The 20704-nt window shown below is 40.0% G+C and overlaps 2 protein-coding genes across 4 annotated transcripts in view; one reads left to right on the top strand and one right to left on the bottom strand.

Annotated features, from left to right (window-relative positions):
* Window positions 1-20704, bottom strand: part of IQGAP2 (IQ motif containing GTPase activating protein 2) — a 299955-nt gene that overhangs the window by 76353 nt on the left and 202898 nt on the right. For all 3 annotated transcript variants that reach the window (XM_059175277.1, XM_059175278.1, XM_059175279.1), the window contains 2 exons: window positions 6852-6942; window positions 2010-2177 (listed from right to left, as the gene is read on the bottom strand). In XM_059175277.1, the coding sequence (XP_059031260.1) occupies window positions 2010-2177; window positions 6852-6942 (259 nt within the window). The remainder of the gene's footprint in view (window positions 1-2009; window positions 2178-6851; window positions 6943-20704) is intronic.
* On the top strand, window positions 9876-16476 carry F2RL2 (coagulation factor II thrombin receptor like 2). Its single transcript, XM_059175281.1, has 2 exons — window positions 9876-10097; window positions 13976-16476. The coding sequence occupies exons 1-2, from the start codon at window positions 10034-10036 to the stop codon at window positions 15046-15048; spliced, it is 1137 nt and encodes a 378-aa protein (XP_059031264.1). The 5' UTR covers window positions 9876-10033; the 3' UTR covers window positions 15049-16476.

The raw sequence follows: 20704 nt of genomic DNA, 5'->3' as shown, positions 1-20704 counted from the left end.
AAAATCAATGCACAGAAATCAGTTGCATTTCTCTACACCAACAGCAAGACAGAAGAAAGAGATATTAAGGAGTCAATCCCATTTACAATTGCATCCAAAACCATAAGATACCTAGGAATAAACCTAACCAAAGAGACACAGAATCTATACTCAGAAAACTATAAAGTACTCATGAAAGAAATTGAGGAAGACACAAAGAAATGGAAAAATGTTCCATGCTCCTGGATTGGAAGAATAAATATTGTGAAAATGTCTATGCTACCTAAAGCAATCTACACATTTAATGCAATTCCTATCAAAGTACCATCCATCTTTTTCAAAGAAATGGAACAAATAATTCTAAAATTTATATGGAACCAGAAAAGACCTCGAATAGCCAAAGGGATATTGAAAAAGAAAGCCAACGTTGGTGGCATCACAATTCCGGACTTCAAGCTCTATTACAAAGCTGTCATCATCAAGACAGCATGGTACTGGCACAAAAACAGACACATAGATCAATGGAACAGAATAGAGAGCCCAGAAATAGACCCTCAACTCTATGGTCAACTAATCTTCGACAAAGCAGGAAAGAATGTCCAATGGAAAAAAGACAGCCTTTTCAATAAATGGTGCTGGGAAAATTGGACAGCCACATGCAGAAAAATGAAATTGGACCATTTCCTTACACCACACACAAAAATAGACTCAAAATGGATGAAGGACCTCAATGTGCGAAAGGAATCCATCAAAATCCTTGAGGAGAACACAGGCAGCAACCTCTTCGACCTCAGCCGCAGCAACATCTTCCTAGGAACAACGCCAAAGGCAAGGGAAGCAAGGGCAAAAATGAACTATTGGGATTTCATCAAGATCAAAAGCTTTTGCACAGCAAAGGAAACAGTTAACAAAATCAAAAGACAACTGACAGAATGGGAGAAGATATTTGCAAACGACATATCAGATAAAGGACTAGTGTCCAGAATCTATAAAGAACTTAGCAAACTCAACACCCAAAGAACAAATAATCCAATCAAGAAATGGGCAGAAGACATGAACAGACATTTCTACAAAGAAGACATCCAGATGGCCAACAGACACATGAAAAAGTGCTCCATATCACTTGGCATCAGGGAAATACAAATCAAAACCACAATGAGATATCACCTCACACCAGTCAGAATGGCTAAAATCAACAAGTCAGGAAATGACAGATGCTGGCGAGGATGCGGAGAAAGGGGAACCCTCCTACACTGTTGGTGGGAATGCAAGCTGGTGCAGCCACTCTGGAAAACAGCATGGAGGTTCCTCAAAATGTTGAAAATAGAACTGCCCTATGACCCAGCAATTGCACTATTGGGTATTTACCCTAAAGATACAAATGTAGTGATCCAAAGGGACACATGCACCCGAATGTTTATAGCAGCAATGTCCACAATAGCCAAACTATGGAAAGAACCTAGATGTCCATCAACAGATGAATGGATCAAGAAGATGTGGTATATATACACAATGGAATACTATGCAGCCATCAAAAGAAATGAAATCTTGCCATTTGCAACAACATGGATGGAACTAGAGCGTATCATGCTTAGCGAAATAAGTCAAGCAGAGAAAGACAACTATCATATGATCTCCCTGATATGAGGAAGTGGTGATGCAACATGGAGGCTTAAGTGGGTAGAAGAATAAATGAAACAAGATGGGATTGGGAGGGAGACAAACCATAAGTGACTCTTAATCTCACAAAACAAACTGAGGGTTGCCGGGGGGAGGGGGTTGGGGAGAAGGGGGTGGGATTATGGACATTGGGGAGGGTATGTGATTTGGTGAGTGCTGTGAAGTGTGTAAACCTGGTGATTCACAGACCTGGGGATAAAAATATATGTATATAAAAAATATATGTTTATAAAAAATAAAAAATAAAAAAAAAAAAAATAAAAAAAAAATAAAAAAAAAAAATTAAGTTCAAAAAAAAAAAAAAAAAAAAAAAACGATATTTAGTTGGCGCTAATGACTAAAAAGCTTACCACTTTCAGATTTGTTCTCTTTTGCCTTTGCAAGGGCATCATAGTACTTGTCAGCACATTCAGGGATTACATCATTTGTGTTAGACATAGAAGACTTTAAAACAGACAGAATATCACTTGGCTTTTCTTTGTCCAGACACTGATTAACATCGATGACCAGTGTGACCCCTGCATCATGAAAAAAAAAGTTTCTGTTAATGGTTATCTTCTACTGAGCCTAGAGGTATGTAAAGATAAGATTTAACCTTTCAGGAATGCATTGGCAATAAAGTTACCCTTTCAGAGTATGCAACGCATATACACGCGACAGTTATCAACTCACCTACCAGTTTAGGTTGTAAGAACACAGCCCCATAGAAATGCAGTTTATTAAAAATCGTGGTGTGTCCAGGTTACTCTCGTGTGGTGTAAAGCACGAGGTCCTACTCACTCTAGTGCTCTATAACTGGGGACAGTAGGTATGCAGTCCTGACGTAGGTCATCAATCAGTATTTGAGAACTAATCTTATGAAGACATTTATTTTAGAATAAGTGAAAGTCCTGATGTTCTCTTGTATATCACTAGTATAATTCACAAGATCTGTCATTAACAACCTAATCAAATGTTCTGGAAAGGCAACAGGTACAGCTGATAGACATATGCAATCGACTTGGTTCTGGAGCCAGTTTAGATCTAGAAAACCTCTTATCCCATTTTAAATTCCTGCCTCATTGTGTCAACAAGGTTAACATGGTAAATTCTTTATTATCCACTTCTGTTCCAGCTGAGAATATTCTGGCCCAACCAATGAGAGTACTGTTTTCACAAACCATCAATGCACTGAATTAGAAGTCTAGAACAAAAAATGGAAGAAACCAGGTTAAAATACTTTGTAGACAAAGTTTTTGAAGAAAAGGGGGAGAGATGGATATTCTTTCTCTTTTAAACACGCACATGTCAAACTCAACCGTACACATGCTTCATGGTATACTGACGTCCTTGAATTACGTTCTCATGTGTGTGGAAGTATGAAAGCTGGAGGGGCAAGAAAAGTGGAGTTTGACTTTACGTACAGCATCAAGAACTTCTGTAGCAAACTTCAACTGCTGCAGAACAAAAGGCCCCGCAGTGTGCTCTTGTGCTTGTAGGACTTAATAGACCAACAGTTGCCCTTTCCTCCTCTCCAGGAAAGCTTTCAAGGATGGGACAAATGCGGTCCTGGTGTTCGAGAGGTTTGTGGTCTCAGAGAAGCAGACGCAACAAGTAAATGACAAAGAATCCTCACATGAATTATATGACAGCTTCACCTAACCCAGTAGAATGGCATATTTCTTAAAAGATGGGTAGAATAGAGGCACACATTTCTTGCACTAGAAATGTGCTGTATCATCGAGTGCTGACCTGCAAGTAGGGGCCCAACAGGTTCATTTTCTGGGTAACCAAAGCATACTCCTCCTCTGAAAAGAACCATTTTCTGTAAAAAATCTAAAGCCCTGGAGAAAATCCCAAGAGAACAGTGTCTCTTCCTGCTCATCATTTTATCTACAGTCCCTGGTACACAGTAGGGGCTTAGTGTTTACTGAGCGCTGCCGGAAGAGTCCTTCCTGTCGTTCTACTGTGCTATAATAAATACCATGAGTGGTATTAATAAATATTATTTATTGTAGTTCAAGTACTATCGAGGTGTGTTTGGGGTTCTTTGTTCCTGCACTAAAATGGCCTCAAACCCCTTTGCCTTTTCGTTGTCCCCTCCTGTCCTGCCAGTTCTCCTCTTGCTGCCTTGTGCTCAGACAGAGCAGCCAACACCTCACTGCCTGATGTGCTCTGAGCTGTGCAGAGATATCACCGAACTAGTTAGTGTTTTGCCCAAGATGAGAACACACAGCTCCAGTTATCTCTCCCAGGGGTCCTCAATGGGCAGAGGAAACCAGGTCCAGGGCACAGGCTTTGAGACATGGATTTTGATTCCTTTTTTGCTTCATCTGTGGGATATGGTTTAGCTCCAGATAAGATGTCAGATAAATGGTCTACATAAAGTCAGGTATGTTGGTGGTACGGAACAAATTAAGAAAACTCCCATTAATCTCCTAAGAGACTCAGAGGAACGCTTTGTGTTATATCTTAGGCCATATACCGGTGGTCTTTCTCTAAGGCATGTATTCTCTCCCAAGAGGTGAAATAATCCCTAGAAGGGCAAAAAAAAATTGGTTCTTGGGGGGAGGGGGCAAGACATCTTTTTGTGTAGAAAGCATAGGCCTATCTATGGCTCATGAATAGAAACACAATAGATCTGTGGTATTCAAATTTCATGGTGGGAAGTACTCAGGGGAAATCTACCTAAAAAGGTTCCTTGCGATAGAATAATGGGAGAAGTTTGGGAAATACTGCTCTCAGGAGTCAAAAGTAGAGACAGACCTACTTTAAGAAAGCATGGGTCTCCAGTGGACATGAACATGAGCCCACACGTAGGAGACTTGAGTCACTCTGCCCTTTTAAGTCCTGACTGTGGTAAAACACACAGGGCAACACTTTTCCCAGACTACCTGCGAGTGGGTTTGAAGCTTACAACACGTAACAAGGATCTGTTTCAAGCCTTCATACGAAGGGTGAAGAATGCTTTTAAAGGTAAGATTAAACTCATTTTAAACAAACTGGCAAATTCTCATCTTGAAGTGAGAATATAGAAGGTTTTACTTCAGAACATCTTTTTGTTGTAGAACATACTACGTCTATTCTTCTGAGGTACAGGACTGAGGTGGAAGACAGAATTTTAAATGTGTGGGTCTGGAGTGGACCGTCACATATATTTGAGAGAGCCTCTGGGTTGCAGAGTCAGTAGAACCATGAGGGTCTCAATGGGGGGAAACAAAAAACTTCACAGTTTTAGGCCACAGGTAGGAAGAACATGAATAAAATGAATGAAAGGACTTCTAAACTGGTTTGATTTCTAAGAGAAAAAGAGGAACCTGAAACGGCTGTTTGAGTGCCAATTTTTACCACCTTATTTTTTAAATGCATTTCTTCAAACTATGGCTTCCTTCAGGTTTATATTTAAATTTAAATTTGTTATGGATACATCTCAAGTTCATTTTATTTTTTCTTAAGGATTAGAGTGCTAGAACGGAAAGACTTCAAAGACCCTGAGGGTATAAAAATTCAGGTTGGAGAAATACACATATTTTTCCAGGCTGAGGAAATAAAAACCAGATGTTCCCCCAGGGAGGCTTCCAAAGTTTAAAAGCACATCTTTGGGGGCAAGACTCAGGCATCTCAACAGCATCCTATGACCTGATACAACAGGGTACATCCTAATTGTGCCATGAATGGACAGGTTAATCAATAACACTTTCAGGAATCTTCATATACAATCTATAATGTTACAATCTACATATACAAGTTATTTGTATATAACAATAACTTGTTATTGTTATTCTATACAATCTACATATACAAATTATTTGTATATGTAGAGTGCTAGTGTATCATTCTTGAAGCTACTTTAGAACACCATGTGATTTTTCATACTATTCCTCTATGAAAAGAGAGGTTTAGAATAAAATTAAAAGCTTAATCATTTGAGCCAATGAAGGGATTTGGCCATTTGTGGATTATGTCTATTCCATTTAGGCGTTCGACAGCTGCAGAAGGAATCATGGCTGGTTTGAGGACCCACGGGGAGAAAGAGTGCGTTAAAATCCCACTGATCACTTGACCTCCGTGAGCCCCTACTCTGACTGGTGGGTCACAGGGATGTTTTGGGTTTCCTGGTATTAGTGTCCATTCAGAGCCAGTGTCCTTAATCCCTGAAAAGTCTAATGGTGTGCTTTCCCCTCGGCCAGTTATCACAGCCAAAGATTGAAGACTTCTTTAGGGGAAGCCTGGAAGAAAGATGAACTGTGTAAAATTTTGATAGTATAGCAGTTCATTCTCAAGAGGACCTGGTCTCCCCTTCATTCAAGGGGTTCTTGGTCTGTAAATGATTAGGTATGGGACTGATAGAGGGGCCATGACTCTCTGCTCTTGTTATTCAAGTTACACTTCTGTTCATTTGACCTAGAACTCTTCTTCCACTTATACAAACCAAGTATGAATTTAGGAGACAGTCTGTTTCATTTCTAGGAACACCGTGGTCAATCAGCCAATTCCACTGGTCTCTGTGAGTGGGATTATTCTGATGATGGCTTTGGTTCTGCTGTCCATTACAGCAACCACACCCACTTGGTGATTAAATGCTGCCATCTGGCCTCTGGGGCCTGCCACAGATTTTGGTCTTGCCAGGCTCCTTACAACAGCATGAACCAAAATTCCTTAAAATAAATGTCCCTCTTCTTCTTTCTCTATGTGACTATATCTGTACTACATACTTTCCAGAGGAACAACTATTTATCTACACATACACAGATATACACAGATACAGGACTATATATGTAGCTCTATTTTTTTTTTCCAGATGAAAATATATATGTAGTTCTGTTTCTCTGGAAAATCCTGACTAATACGATGGAAAGCATGGAAGGGAGAGAGACATTTACTAAGCAGACAGGGCTAGCGTCCTAAGGATCAAGATAAAAAAGGGGCTTGATCACACTAGAAATTTGAGAGTTTAGAAATCATTTTTGGCTTTCTAGATTTTGTTCAGCAACATCCTCAGATTTTGCTAGAGTTAGCACCCAATCACTGAAAATAGTGCCACCACCAGTGAATCTTATTTTTCTATATATACACAAGCACTGAAATTGCTAAGGATCCAAATATTTTCAGATATTAAAATGATATAATTTTAAAAATTACTTGAATAAAAAACAACTCAGTGGCTTAACCAGCAAGGCACATGGGGCCGACAAAAGGAGATGAGGGCTTACATTGTTTTGTTTTGTCCTTGTCCATGTTGGCCTCATTAACTGCATGCTGTATTTCATCCAGCCAAAGAACTTTGGAAACACTCTCAGAGTCCTGGGAATATTGTCAGAGAATAAAAGAAAGAACAGTGAATCATGATGAAACAGAATCTAGAACTGCTTTTCAGGAGCTCATTTTTACAGTTTCTAAAAAGTCTCAGCCAGCACCTACCAAGCACTGCTGTACACTGTACAAATTATTAACGAAATAACGCCCAAATCCAACCTCTTCTCCCTTCTCTACTGTCACCCCTTCAGTCCAGCCTACTATCATCTTCCACCTGGATGGGTGCATTGGTCTGTTTTTCTGGCTTCCAAAACTGCCCTCTACCACAGTGGTCCTCCATGGAGAAGCAGAGACTGTCTTCAAAATGGACGTCTCACTGGATGATCCCTCTGCTTAAACTCCTCCACAGGGTTTCCCCTGCATGGAGGAAAAAACAAAAGTCGCTTCCCGGGGACTGTGGGGATCTAACAATCTAGTTCCTCTGACCCCTCTGGCTTCACTCCCACTCCTCTATTGCCTGGCCCAGACCTGCACATAGCCTCCTTCAGAGCCAGCCATCCTGGCTGTGTGGTTCTTGATGCTTTCTGACCATTCAGGCCTTAATTCAAATGCTACCTCCTCCACAAAAGCCTTCTCTGCATCATCTCTCTTAATCACTAACTGTGGTACCCAAGGTGACCCTGGGTACCAAAGGGTATTTTAAATTTCAGGGAAATACAACACCATTTATCAGACACAGAGACAAAAATAAGGCAAAGAACCCTCAAAGAACCCTCAAGGACCTAACAGTTTAGTAGAAAAGATACATTTATCTAAAAATAATTATACAATGAGATCAGGGATATAATAAACTTGCCCAAGGTTACAAGGAAATACTAAGGCTGTGATGAACAGAAAGTAGTTCATCAGAGCTAGGGAGAACCAGCTCCAGCATTTTGGACTCCTGATGGATAGATGGGTTGTAGAAGGGGAAATAACATTCACCAGCTCTTCTGGAAGACTTCAATACTATTTCCCTCAGAGACTAACCTGAGATAATGTGTGTGGAAAGCATTATGAAAATGAGACAAAGAACTTCTTATTTTAGCCTGTAACATCCGGGCTAATGGAGACCAGGCCTGGCACCTGCTTCTGCAATCATGTTTAGCTAGCTGGCTCTGTCACATGTGAACTGTCACCTGTTAGCAAGAGTCTCCATTTCTTAAGAGAATGGACGGGAAGGATTCAAACAGAAAGCAAGACAGGAAATTGAAGACTATAGGAAGAATGAAGAGACGGGGGAGTAGGAGCTGTTTTCTTTCTGTTTCCAAAGTCAAAGAAAACCCAAACACTCTTCCCAAGTACAACCTAAAAACTATGTTCCATGCGAGTTCATTTACGTCTGTTTTCATTTTTTTGAAGAGCATTTACCAAATTCCTTCATAACTTATCGCTGTAGAAGATACACCACACAAATTTTGCCCAGATGAGGAGGAAGTTAACAATCCCACTTCAAAGCTTAAAGTATCTGTTTTACCAGACACACCAAAGAGAAACTTGACAAATCAAATTAATTTAAGTCAGCAGTTTAAATCATGACTCGTTACACTAAAAGATGCTAGGGTTAAATACAAAACCAGGAGTAAAAACTGAATCCCACCAGTTTAAGGTCTCCTTTTAAATTGCCCACTAGAAGTCTGGAACTATATTTATAGGATGGTAAGGACCCTACCTCTAGCTAAAGAGCTTCAACATATAAGTTACAAATGGATTAAGTTACGAGAAGCTGGGTCATCTGTAAATCAAGACATCAATTCCTGAATTCAGATGAATTCTAGACAATTTTAATTAAACAAAAAAGTACCCCTTTCACTATTTTGTGGCATTTTGGTTTTTACTGCTACAATATAACAGCTTTCAAGTCTCAGCTTCTGTTATCATATATTATGTAGTTGAAGTACCAGACATTGACTTTTGATTGTAAAATTCCAGTGACATAATTTAATCAAGTGTGCAAAGTTTACACAGATCAATTCCTTCCTGGCTTATCCCTCAGCCTGTAAGTCTTAAGCAAAACCTGCATTTTCCGATTCTTGCCCCATTCTATATGCAGCATGCATTTGGATTGTTTGGCTTGGTGTTTACACTTAAGTTGTGTTAATTACAGAAAAATCTCCGACAATGCCTTTTTTTTTTTTAACTGCACATTAAATCATATCCTCTGGAAAATCACTACTCACAAAGGCTTATATATTGTGCAACAATGTGATCATATTTAAACATTACTGAGTTGGACACTTAATGATTAAGATGATCCATTGTATGTTACACCTATTTTGCCACAATTAAAGAAAAAACCTTATTATAGACCTGCTCACCAACAACCCCAGAATAGAGAGAGTTCTCTGCGTTTCAATGTTGTATCATCACTTCAGTTGAACCAACGAGGATGCTGAGTTATGGCAAAATCAAACACCACGAAACCAAGTCTGGCCAAGGAGGGATGACAAATTCAGACCAATGTGACACTGATGGAGAATTTTCAAAGTAGTCAAGCTCTTACATTTAAATTCCTAAAAAATGCTTGCTTTCCATGATCCATTTCATTTATAATTATGTAAAGGGTTTAAGAATTAAAATTTGAAAGAGCTGGAAGGATAAGGAAAGGATAAATTCTGACAGCTCAGTTTCTGAGTGGAAATGACACTGTGGGACTGTGTTTTTTAAATGGATAAATTGAGATAGTGACAGAGTCAAAACCGACTGCTACTCGACATCTACTCTCAATTTACTTCTGGAAAGGGCTGTATGTCACCTACATTCTTTCCATGCGCAAAAGCACACTGGTTGGGAATTACAGCATCTAGTCAGAATGGATTGTTATATTAGGGGTGGGTAAGAGTTAAATGATTTTCTCTGGGGACAAAGTAATGTGCTCAGAGCTCAGCCTGAGTCATGCGCACTGTAACATGAGTACCGTCACACCCTTTCCCTCCAGAGGACCTGGGCAAGTTTCCCAGTCTGTGGAGCCCAGGACAGCACACTCTTAAGCAGAGACGAAGGCTTCCATTTGCTGTTAACACATGAGACTGAGGTGGAACCGTGCTCCCTAGTTCTATACGTTTAATAACAGCTGGGAAACGGGACTCAGGTCACCACGATGAAAGCCCTCATCTTTGCCGCTGCTGGAGTAATGCTCCTGTCGCCTACTTTTTGTCAAAGCGGTAAGCTCTTTTCTTACGGGGCATATTGGGGGTGCTGGTTTGTGTAGCAAGAGTGAACTACATCCCATTTTCTTTGCATTTCCCACAATCTGCAACCCTAAAGGCAGAGTTTAATTGTTTCTCACTAAAGGTAGCATCATGGAAGTGAGTAGCTGGGGTCTGTTTGCTCGTTTTAAACCTTGCCAAAGACTTATTAATGTTCTCTGCTTCAATTTAATTATTTGTGGCGTGGTCAAGATTTTAGATCTCTAGAATTAAGAATCAAATTTTCTTTGCGAGAATATTCTGATTTTGTAAGAATTTCCTCCAAATCAGCAAAGATAGCACATTTCCAAGAAATTGTAAAAATCCCATGTTTATACATTCTCTTAAAGCACAAATGGGGGGAAACAAGAATATTCCTAGAACGAATGAGTGGTCTTTCAATAAGTAGTACTAACAAGTTAATGTTTCTTAATCAAATACTTTTTTTTTTTTTTTTTTTTTACTTTCTCTTGTATCATAGAGTTTTCCCTACTTTCACAAGATTTTTTAGTTTTAGAAATGAGATCTCCCAGATACTATTATTCAACTCTTTATGTGTTTCCTATTTCACTCAACACAATGTTAGGCTGTCATCTCCTGCTTACTCCAAAATAAACCAGTTTGCAATAGGTCTGGAACCCCAACTTTTTTTTCTTACTGCCACGCATTCTCCTGCCAGTATTGTTAGGAGCAGGAGAGCTGGGGTGAGGGACAGCGATGAAGTAGAATAAATAGAAATACAACAAAACTAAGCCTCCATAAAGGAATGTTGTTTCAATTGCCAAGGTGATTGTAGGAGAGTTCCAAGAGAACCCACTCAGGGCAATAGCACATCTGTAGATTCATGAAAAGGGCAAGTGACTCTTCTTTCTGGGTGTGGATGAAGGCAAATACAGCAGAAAAGCAAAAAGAAAAGCGGTTTGTGAAGGGGGCTCCTTCAAGATGCTGGTTGGTGGGGTTTCATAGAGGCAAACAGGGGACATTTAAAGGTGACAAAGGAAAAAGCAGTGCACTTCCCTTCTCCCGTGGGTGGGGGAGAAACATGCATGAAGAACCGATTGCTTAGAGGCTGAAATCCGGTTGCCCTCAATCAGTCCCTTTCTCAGGCCTTTCCCCAAGTTAACATTTCAGAAACATTCTGCCAAGTGGAAGACTATTAAGAATTCAATGAAAATTTTTTAAATATATAAAATTTAACATTGAGAACTATGCTTAAGGCACACCAGACTCTAAGGAATACAAGACTTATTCAAGTTGAACCAGATCTGGAATTCTCATGGAAAAAGGACTTAAGACTTCTTCACAGAGCCACTGTTTACCCTGTTTTTAGACACCATATCTTGCTTAACCACAGGAATTTTCTGCAAACTGACAAACACTTCACTTCCACAGCTGTCTTATCAGATCTTGAAAGGAAATATCTTGTACACCATGTTCTTCAGCCACAGTCTTCCAGCTTTGTGCCTACTTCCCAAGGCCCTTCTCTATGGGTCATGTCAAATTTAAGCATTTTCCAAAATGCAAAATTGAGGAGGATTTGTGCGGCTGAACTTAAACATTACGCAACACACCTTCAGAGTTCACAACTCAACACAGGCACACAAATACAACAAGAACTCTTCCCAGGTGCTTCTTTCTTTTTCATTAATCTACCCTCCCGTAAATGACACACGAACACCTTTCTGTCCCTACTTGTTCAGGCAACACTTTCTGTTTTACACACTGAATTCAGTTTGTGCAATCTCAAGGTTATGAGGAAGCCTTCAGTTTCACCTGGGGGCCAACTGCTAGAGATTAAAGCAGGAAGGGAAACTGGCTTTGAATGAGAACCAGGTTACTAATCACTAAGTCCAAGTATTCAACATGTAGGAATTCAGAGGTCATGGGAAAAGATGTAATTGGCAGAATAATGGTATTTTAAATTAATATGAGGTCTGAAATCACCATGAAAGTTCATCTTAGACATTTTATAGGATCTACTTCCTGTACATCTCAAGGAGTAATTTTTGGGAAAATTCTATAATGAGAAATAGGTTTGAGCATTAAGGTCTATTATGTTTTTGAAATTGGTCTTGCATGAATTAGGATTATTAAAATTAGCCTGCCAACCAATGCCCAACATTTATAGTACGCGGTTGTGTCTCTGCTTCTTTTTGTTCAATTCCCAATTTTCATAGTTTTTTAAATTATAGTTGACATACAGCGTGTCATTAGCTTCAAGGGCACAACAGAGTGATTCAACAATTCTACACATTGTGTGGTGTGATTACCATTTGTCACTCTACAGTGACATGAGATCATTCACTGTATTCTCTATTTCCATCTTTTCTTCCTTTGTTTCTTCTACTCTTGCCCCTTGTTCCATCTTCTCACCTAACATCATCTAGAGAGGAAGCCTGCCTCCTGCCTCCCCCCACTGCCACCAGAGCCAACTGGGATGCCAGGTCCTCAGAGCTGCCATCAGCCTCAAGTGTTCCTCTACCCCTTTCTACTGTCGTTGCTCTAATCCATTACTGTCCACCTTGAGTTTGAATGACTACAGGAGGCTCCGAATGCATCTCCCTTGCCTCTAATTTCTTACCTTTTCAGTCTATTCTCTACACGGTCACCAAGTCATTTTAAATATGTTAAATCAGGGTTATATGAACCTACTATTGCTGCTGGAACAAATTACCACAAACGGAGTGGCTTCAAACAATCCAGATTATATTTCTGGAGGTCACAAGTCCTGAAGTCAAGGTGTCAGCCAGGCTTTGTTCATTTTGGAGACTCTAGAACCTATTGTCTTGCCTTTTTTTTTTTTTTTCAGCTTCTAGACATCACTTGCATTCTTTGGTTTATGGCTCTCCCTTTCATCCTCAAAGCCAGCAGCACAGCATCTTTAAATATCTGACATTGACTCTCTTGCCTCCCTCTTATAAGGAGTCTTGGGATTACATTTGGCCTGCTCAGCCAATCCAGGACACTCATGCCTGAAGACCCTAAATCACATCTGCTAAGTCCTTTTGCCATATAAAATAACATATTCAAAGGTTCCTGGCATTAGCAGATGGACTCTTGGGGGCCCATCATGCTGTCTACCACAATGGCCATGCCTCTGTCTGTAGTTTTGTGTGTGCATGACCCCAGCATCTAAGAATGGTCATGTCATTTCTTAGTACAGGTAAGAGGCCCTTCAGAGATTTGGCTGGAAACTACTCTTTCATCCCTCAGACCTTGTGAGCCTAACACGATACCACGTTTTTGTGGATCTTCTCTACTAGTCTAACAGTTGAAGACCTAGAGTTTATTTAAAACTCTATTCCTGGCATTTAAGTATGCAATAAACATTTGCTGAATTAACTCATCTGATGGTCCCACAGCCCATACTCTCCCACATTATGCTTCTGTCCATATTTCATCTACCAGATTCTTACTCATCTATTCATTCCCATCTCTTTATGACCCTTGCTCATCTTTGCTCATGTTCATCTTTTTCCTGCTCATCTTTTTCATTCTGCTCAAACATTTAAATCTGTTAACTACTGTCTGAATGCCTATACGATTTATAGTTGACCTGATATTGGCCTGTAGAGGTCTGATGTGCTATTACTGTTTTCTCCAGCAGTATTATAAACTTCCCACATGCAAGAAGTTGCCATCTCATTTTTGTCCCTGCATGGGCGAGCACAGTGTTGGTGCATAGGATATGTACCAAATGCATTCCGTCAATTGCCTGATTTTTTAAAATAAAAATGATCCTCAATTCTATAACTACAGAAATTATGTAGCCTAAAGCTTTTAGTTTTATTGTCTCTTGAACCATAGCCATGGACTTGGCAATGCTCCATGTTAATACTTCTTCTCAATTACAGGTGCAGAGAATGATGTACGCATCTTGGCAAAACCAACCTTACCTATTAAGACCTTCCGTGGGGACCCCTTCAATTCTTTTGAAGACTTCCCCCTTTCTGCCATAGAAGGCTGGACAGGAACTACCACACCTGTAAAAATTAAGTGCCCTGAAGAAAGCGTGTCCCATCTTCGTGTGAATAATGCTACCGTGGGGTACCTGGGCAGCTCCTTAAGTACCAAACTGATTCCTGCCATCTACATCCTGGTGTTTGCAGTAGGTACGCCGGCCAATGCCGTGACCCTGTGGATGCTCTTCTTCAGGACCAGATCTATCTGTATGACCATCTTCTACACCAGCCTGGCTATTGCAGACTTTCTTTTCTGTGTCACACTCCCCTTTAAGATAGCTTACCATCTCAATGGCAACAACTGGGTGTTCGGAGAGCTCATGTGCCGGGCCACCACAGTCATCTTCTATGGCAACATGTACTGCTCCATTCTGCTCCTTGCCTGCATTAGTATCAGCCGCTACCTAGCCATTGTTCATCCTTTTACTTACCGAGCGCTGCCCAAGCGCACCTATGCCTTCGTGACATGTGGATTGGTGTGGGCAATGGTTTTCTTATACCTGCTGCCATTTCTCATCCTAAAGCAGGAGTATTACCTTGTCCAGCAGGATATCACCACTTGCCATGATGTCCACAACACATGCGAGTCTTCATCTCCCTTCCAACTCTACTACTTCGTGTCGTTGGCGGTCTTTGGATTCTTAATTCCCTTTGTGGTTGTTATCTACTGCTACACAGCCATCATTCGGAGGCTTAATACATATGATGACAGATGGTTGTGCTATGTTAAAGCGAGTCTCCTCATTCTTGTGATTTTTACCATTTGTTTTGCTCCGAGCAATGTCATACTTATTATTCACCATGCCAACTACTACTACAACAACGCAGATGGCTTATATTTTGTCTATCTCATAGCTTTGTGCCTTGGAAGCCTCAATAGTTGCCTAGATCCACTCCTTTATTTTCTCATGTCAAAAATTATAGATCACTCCACTGTTTACCTTACGATGGTGAAATCATCGTAGGGAATGAGGAAGACTATCCATGAAAACATGCATTCTTGGGATAACATATGCCTAGTGCAAGGAATTCTAACCTGTGGCCCCATTTTTGAGCTCCTAAGAAATACTGCTTCAGAATAAAACATTTCAATAGCACTTTTTAAATTTAGTACTTTCTCAGTGTTTTAAGAATGTCACTGCAGGGGCAAAGACATCACCATTTTCTTTAGGGCAACTGACATATTTGCCTGACTCATACTTCAAGCTTTTTACATCTCCATTTTCCTCACTTCTATGAGGCTTTTGCTCTAGGTGTCATGCATGGCAGAAGAGGTGTGACAGTATGAAGCATAGGGAGAAGCTAAGATCTCTTGTTTTCACTATCCAGTGTCATTTTTAATTCTTCTGCCTCCTTCCACTCTCACGCTGGTGGCTACCTCGTCAACTTCCTCTGAGTCATTTTTATCACTGGGGTCCATTACCCTAGTCCTACCTTTGCCTTCTTGTCATTCTCTTCACTGCCAGCCTTCCTCCATTTCACTGGCCACCACCAGAGTAATCATCCTCAGATAGTAGATTGAGCACATCACTCAAAACCCACAGTTCAAAAATTGCCATTGGCTGTCTACTGCTTTGGAATAAACTGTAAATCTCTAGCTCAACATTCAGGGCTTCCAACTTTACTTCCCAATAAACTTTGTCTGCCAACTAGGCACTGGCCAAGCTTCTTGCTTTGCTGTAATCGTGATTTCTCCACTCTTTGCTCTTGACTCTCAATCATAAAGCTGTTTGTAACATGTTCGACATAAATCTTTCCATTTCTTAAAATCTCAAAGGACCATTCTTCTGATTGTCCTGCTAATAGTTCATTTTTTTCCCTTTCTTGTATTTTTATTCTGACACTTACATGTAGTTCCTTTACATACACATATTAACTTCATTAACACTTAAATAAGCACCAAGTAAAGAAGGGGCTCATACTCTCCCTTCTTTAGCTTCTTATAGATCTAAGTCTTATCTAGATCTGTGGGGACCAGATCCGTGCTTTGTATATCACACTGCTGAGTGAAAGAATAAATTCCCAAAGCAATTCAATTCTTACTGAGAAGGCAATGTACCTCGTATGACATTGGACATCATTTTTAGTTGGGCATGTAAAAAAAATAAGCTGAAATAGAACACACTCATGAGGTCATTTAGAAGTTTAAAAACATCTCCAATATTTTTTTCCCTTACATGTAGTTTTTAAAGGGGAAATATTTTGTTCTAAATGACCAGTATATTCCTGTAAGTCAATAACAACTTTTCTCTTAGCTTAGATACTAGATAGGAGATGGGATATTAGTGGTTAAGGGTATGAAGGATTGTTGACATAAATGTTCAAGTCCATGGGAATGTGCATAGACCATATACTTTGTAGTGACTATCAAAACAATAAAAATTTTCAAAGAATTTGTTTTATTGTTCAGACTTTCCTATTTCATTAAATTTAGTTTTAAAAAAACCTACAGAAACCACACACATGAAGATCTTTTATAGTAGGTACGAGGTTACATGAAGAATAAAAATCAGTTAAGCACTAGAGCAAGCAAGAGAAAGAAATCTGTGGGTACCTGGCTGGCTCAGTCAGTAGAGCAAGAGGCTCTTAATCTCTGGACTGTGAGTTTAAGTCTCACGCTGGGTTTGGAAATTACTTAAAATTAAAAAGAAAAACTTTAAAAAAAGAAAAGAAACCTAAAATAAGTTTTAAGACAACAAAAACTTCAATAAAAGGAATTGGTTTCTGCAAATAAAGTCACCATATGTAACACAGTTCTACCTAGGGGTGAAAAATGCAGAAATATTTATTTGTTAAAAGCACACAACTTCTATATAGCAAATATACATGGAGCAAAACCAAGCTTTTTTAGGGGGACTAATTTCTGAGTTCTCAAGGAAAACGTGATTTTTTTTTTTTTTTTTTTTTTTAAAGATTTTATTTATTTATTTGACAGACAGAGATCACAAGCAGGCAGACAGGCAGGCAGAGAGGAGAGGAGGAAGCAGGCTCCCTGCAGAGCAGAGAGACTGATGCGGGACTCGATCCCAGGACCCTGAGATCATGACCTGAGCTGAAGGCAGCGGCTTAACCCACTGAGCCACCCAGGCACCCCCGGAAAACGTGATTTTTAAAATAGCTCACAATTCACTGCCTCTAGTGAAGGGACAGAGAAAATGTGTTGTCCGCTAGATATATGCTAACATACTCCATGCCATGAGACATGCCATGCTCCATGAGACAAAAGGAATTTGGTGCCCAGACAAGGTTACTCTTGAAATACTATTAATAAGGATTAAGAATTCTCACCAACTTACGTCAAGGTCCTCAATCTTTCATAAAGCTGGCCACAAATTCCATGCAGACACTATCTTTGTGATCTTTAACAGCTGTATACTTTCACACAAACTTCACTTTATACTGACAATACTAGTAGTGTAATTTTTTTTTCTAATATTTTCCAAGGCCAGACCTTGGGAAGGCAAGACACAGAATTACCTCCTTCAAAAACTGGAATTTCTAGATAACAATAAGCAGATTTAAAAACATACACAGAGACCTCACAGGCTTAATGCCTGAGCTAGAACCCAGATTCTTAGGTTCATATCTAACGCTTTATTTCCACTACTAAAGCTACTGTTCTTAGACTTAGGAAGCAAGCCTGATAGCTGGCAAAGCATGGACACTCAGTAAAGGCTTCTGAGTGTTCTGGCGAGGTTCTATGACATTCCATCTTGACCTACAGCCATTAGATTGGAACGTTCTGGAGCGTTCTTCCACAGCCTGCCTATGAAAGGCATGTGGAGTCCAGCTCACCTCAAGGCCAAACCTCCTGTAGCTGTGGGCAGAGAGGAATCCAAGTCTATCTCTATTCTGTACCCAGAAGATCCTAACTGTGGTTTGTGGATGGAACAATCCGTACATCTCATAAGGACCATGCGACACAGTCATCACTCAGCCCTTACCTGCGGGGCAACTATTAGGGTCCCCAATAATATTTGCTACAGTATTTAAGTACTTCTTGTGGTAGCTCCATGCAAAATGCTGAACACTCTAACACACATATATATTCATAATCCATGCAATTACACATAACTATACATAGACATACAGAAATAGAAATACATTAACATACAAAGACATATTATGTATGGGTCATATATGTGTAAAGGGTCACTTGACCCTTACCATAATCCTGTAAGAGAGGCACTACTATCTGACACATGTGGAAACAGAAGCACAAAGAGTGAGGGATTTGACTAAAATCTCTGGTTATTTTGTGACAAAGCAAATCCTGAAATGGTACCCATCTGTCTCCAAAGCAAATAATTTTATCTTTCAATGCTGACAAGTGTGCCCTGTGCCATGGCTAAGGCCCCATCTGTGGGAACAGCAGGCTGAGACCCAATCCACCCTCCCTGGGACATGGGGACCCAAGGCTTGAGTTTCAGTCTTATCATCCTATTTCCTAGCTTGCAATTTAACATTCACATTCCCTCATATCAGGTGAGAGGTGCCCAGCCCCATAGCGCTGTGAAGGTCAAATGAGGACAACTGACCTGATGGCATCCTAAAAGCACAGGGGGTAAGGCAGTCCCTGTCAGAAGTCTAACATCTCAGAAGTCCCCATGTTCGGGGATATTTTTCTTCACCTATAACAAGGCAGTTCTGTAGTGTGGGATGACTAGAATATGTGTGTGTGTAGGGTTATCTGTATATGTGTGTATATATGTACACACACATATAACATATATACACACATACATGTAAACATAGGCATTTGAATTTTTATTTATTAAAATTATTTTTGTAGAGGTAGTATATAGTACAAAATTTAAAATGCTGAAAAATATTTCTTCTTCTTCCCTCACCACTCAATTTTCTTTGCCAGAGGCAATACTTCCGTATACTGCTCAAGGCTACATTATGACAAAATATTTCTACTAACTTGCATTGAGGGTTAGCTGCTTTGAAGGGAATACTTTGCCTGGGCCAGTAGGTCATATTCTAGAAACTAAGTTACAGCGGAAACAGTCCTCTGTGGGTTGTTTACACTGTTTTTTGTTTTGTTTTTTTAAGTTTAGAAACATTTAGCATGCAATACATGCACTCTAAAAAAAATGAAATCCAAACAGCACAACAACAGAATAAGAAAGAAGTCTCCTGGGCCACCTGGCTGGCTTAGTCAGTAGAACACGTGACTGGATCTCAAGGTTGCGAATTTGAGTTCCACACTGGCTGTGGAGGTAACTAAAAATAAAATCTTAAAAAAAAAAAAAAAAAAAGTCACCTCTCATCTACACCAGCTTTCTATTTCACCTTCCAGAAGGTGTTTCCTTCTAGAAATATTTTACACAAATGCAAGCATATGTTTACAAATGGTCAGTTGGCGTGTGTTCCATTTTGAGGCATGTGGAATGTGGAAATTTTTTTGGTTTTTAGTTTTTGTTTTTGTTTTACTTAATGATACACACACTGGAGATTGTCCAGTATGAATTCACTCATTCTTTTTAATGACCGCAGAGTATTTCACTGTATGGATATACTACAATTTACTTAACTGGTCCACTCCTGATGGATATTTACGTTGTTTTGTGTCTTTTGCTATTACAATGCTTCAGTAAACATTCTCTCTCAACTGCCTTAATGCACAACAATATATGTTTCTTAATCGGACAGACCAGGGCATGTTTGCAGAACCAATTACTTTTTGGATAGCTTTGGACAAATTACATAGTCTAAGTTCCATTATCTGTAAAATGATAACAAAGATATTTCCTTCATCTGGCTGTTACGGATTATAATGATTCTATGAGATGGTATGCTATAGGCACTTAACATCATGCGTGGCAAATAGCGTGTGTTCAATAAATGTTTGCTCCAGGCAAAGATGCTTTTCCTGTTTCCAATGAGGCAGTTTCTGGGTTGTGAAGACCTATACAGGGGAAACATCCACACCTTTGGGATTTGGTTTGCACTTTGGGACATGGAAGCTATGAGTGGGTAGGTCCCTGGGAGCATCACTCCCACTCTCAGGGAGGAGGCCATAAACTTCGTCTCTTGATAACTTTCCAAGAGGGGGAAGGTTCTATGGAATTTCTCCCATGGTAAGTATAAGCTCTGCATCGCGGAAAAAACCCTTTGCCCTTTAAGGAGTCAGGTCAGTCTCCTCCCAGGCAGAAAACAAAGCATGCTCACATGCTCCTGGGCCTGTGCTCCCAGCATGCATCCTCCTGCTTTCCAGCCCCCAGAAACCAGCTCCTCCTTCTCCTTTAGGAGCATGTTCTGTCTCCATGACCACTCCTCTTAGGACTCTCACCCCCAACAATCCACTGTCCCTGCACCACTCTGTGCAGGACCCGTTTTGACATATACTTCCCTCAGAGTTACATAACTATTCTATACGAGAATGCCCACTGCCTCAGTTTCTAAGCATCTCAAGGATAAGGACACAGAACTTCAAATGTTAGATGTTCCTTGCGTCATTCCCCTCCTACACCCACCAGATGCTACACATGGAACTAAGCACACAGTATATGCTCAGTAAATATGCAATGACTTGGTCTCTGAACAAGAAGTGAACCACCAATGAGGTTTTTTTTTTTTTTTTAATTTTTTTTATGGCATTTTATTTTTTTTAAC

The sequence above is a fragment of the Mustela lutreola genome, chromosome 5 (genome assembly GCF_030435805.1).
Source record: "Mustela lutreola isolate mMusLut2 chromosome 5, mMusLut2.pri, whole genome shotgun sequence".
NCBI lineage: Eukaryota > Metazoa > Chordata > Mammalia > Carnivora > Mustelidae > Mustela > Mustela lutreola.
Note: the sequence above shows the minus strand (reverse complement) of the source record. Positions and strands in the feature narration are given on the sequence as shown.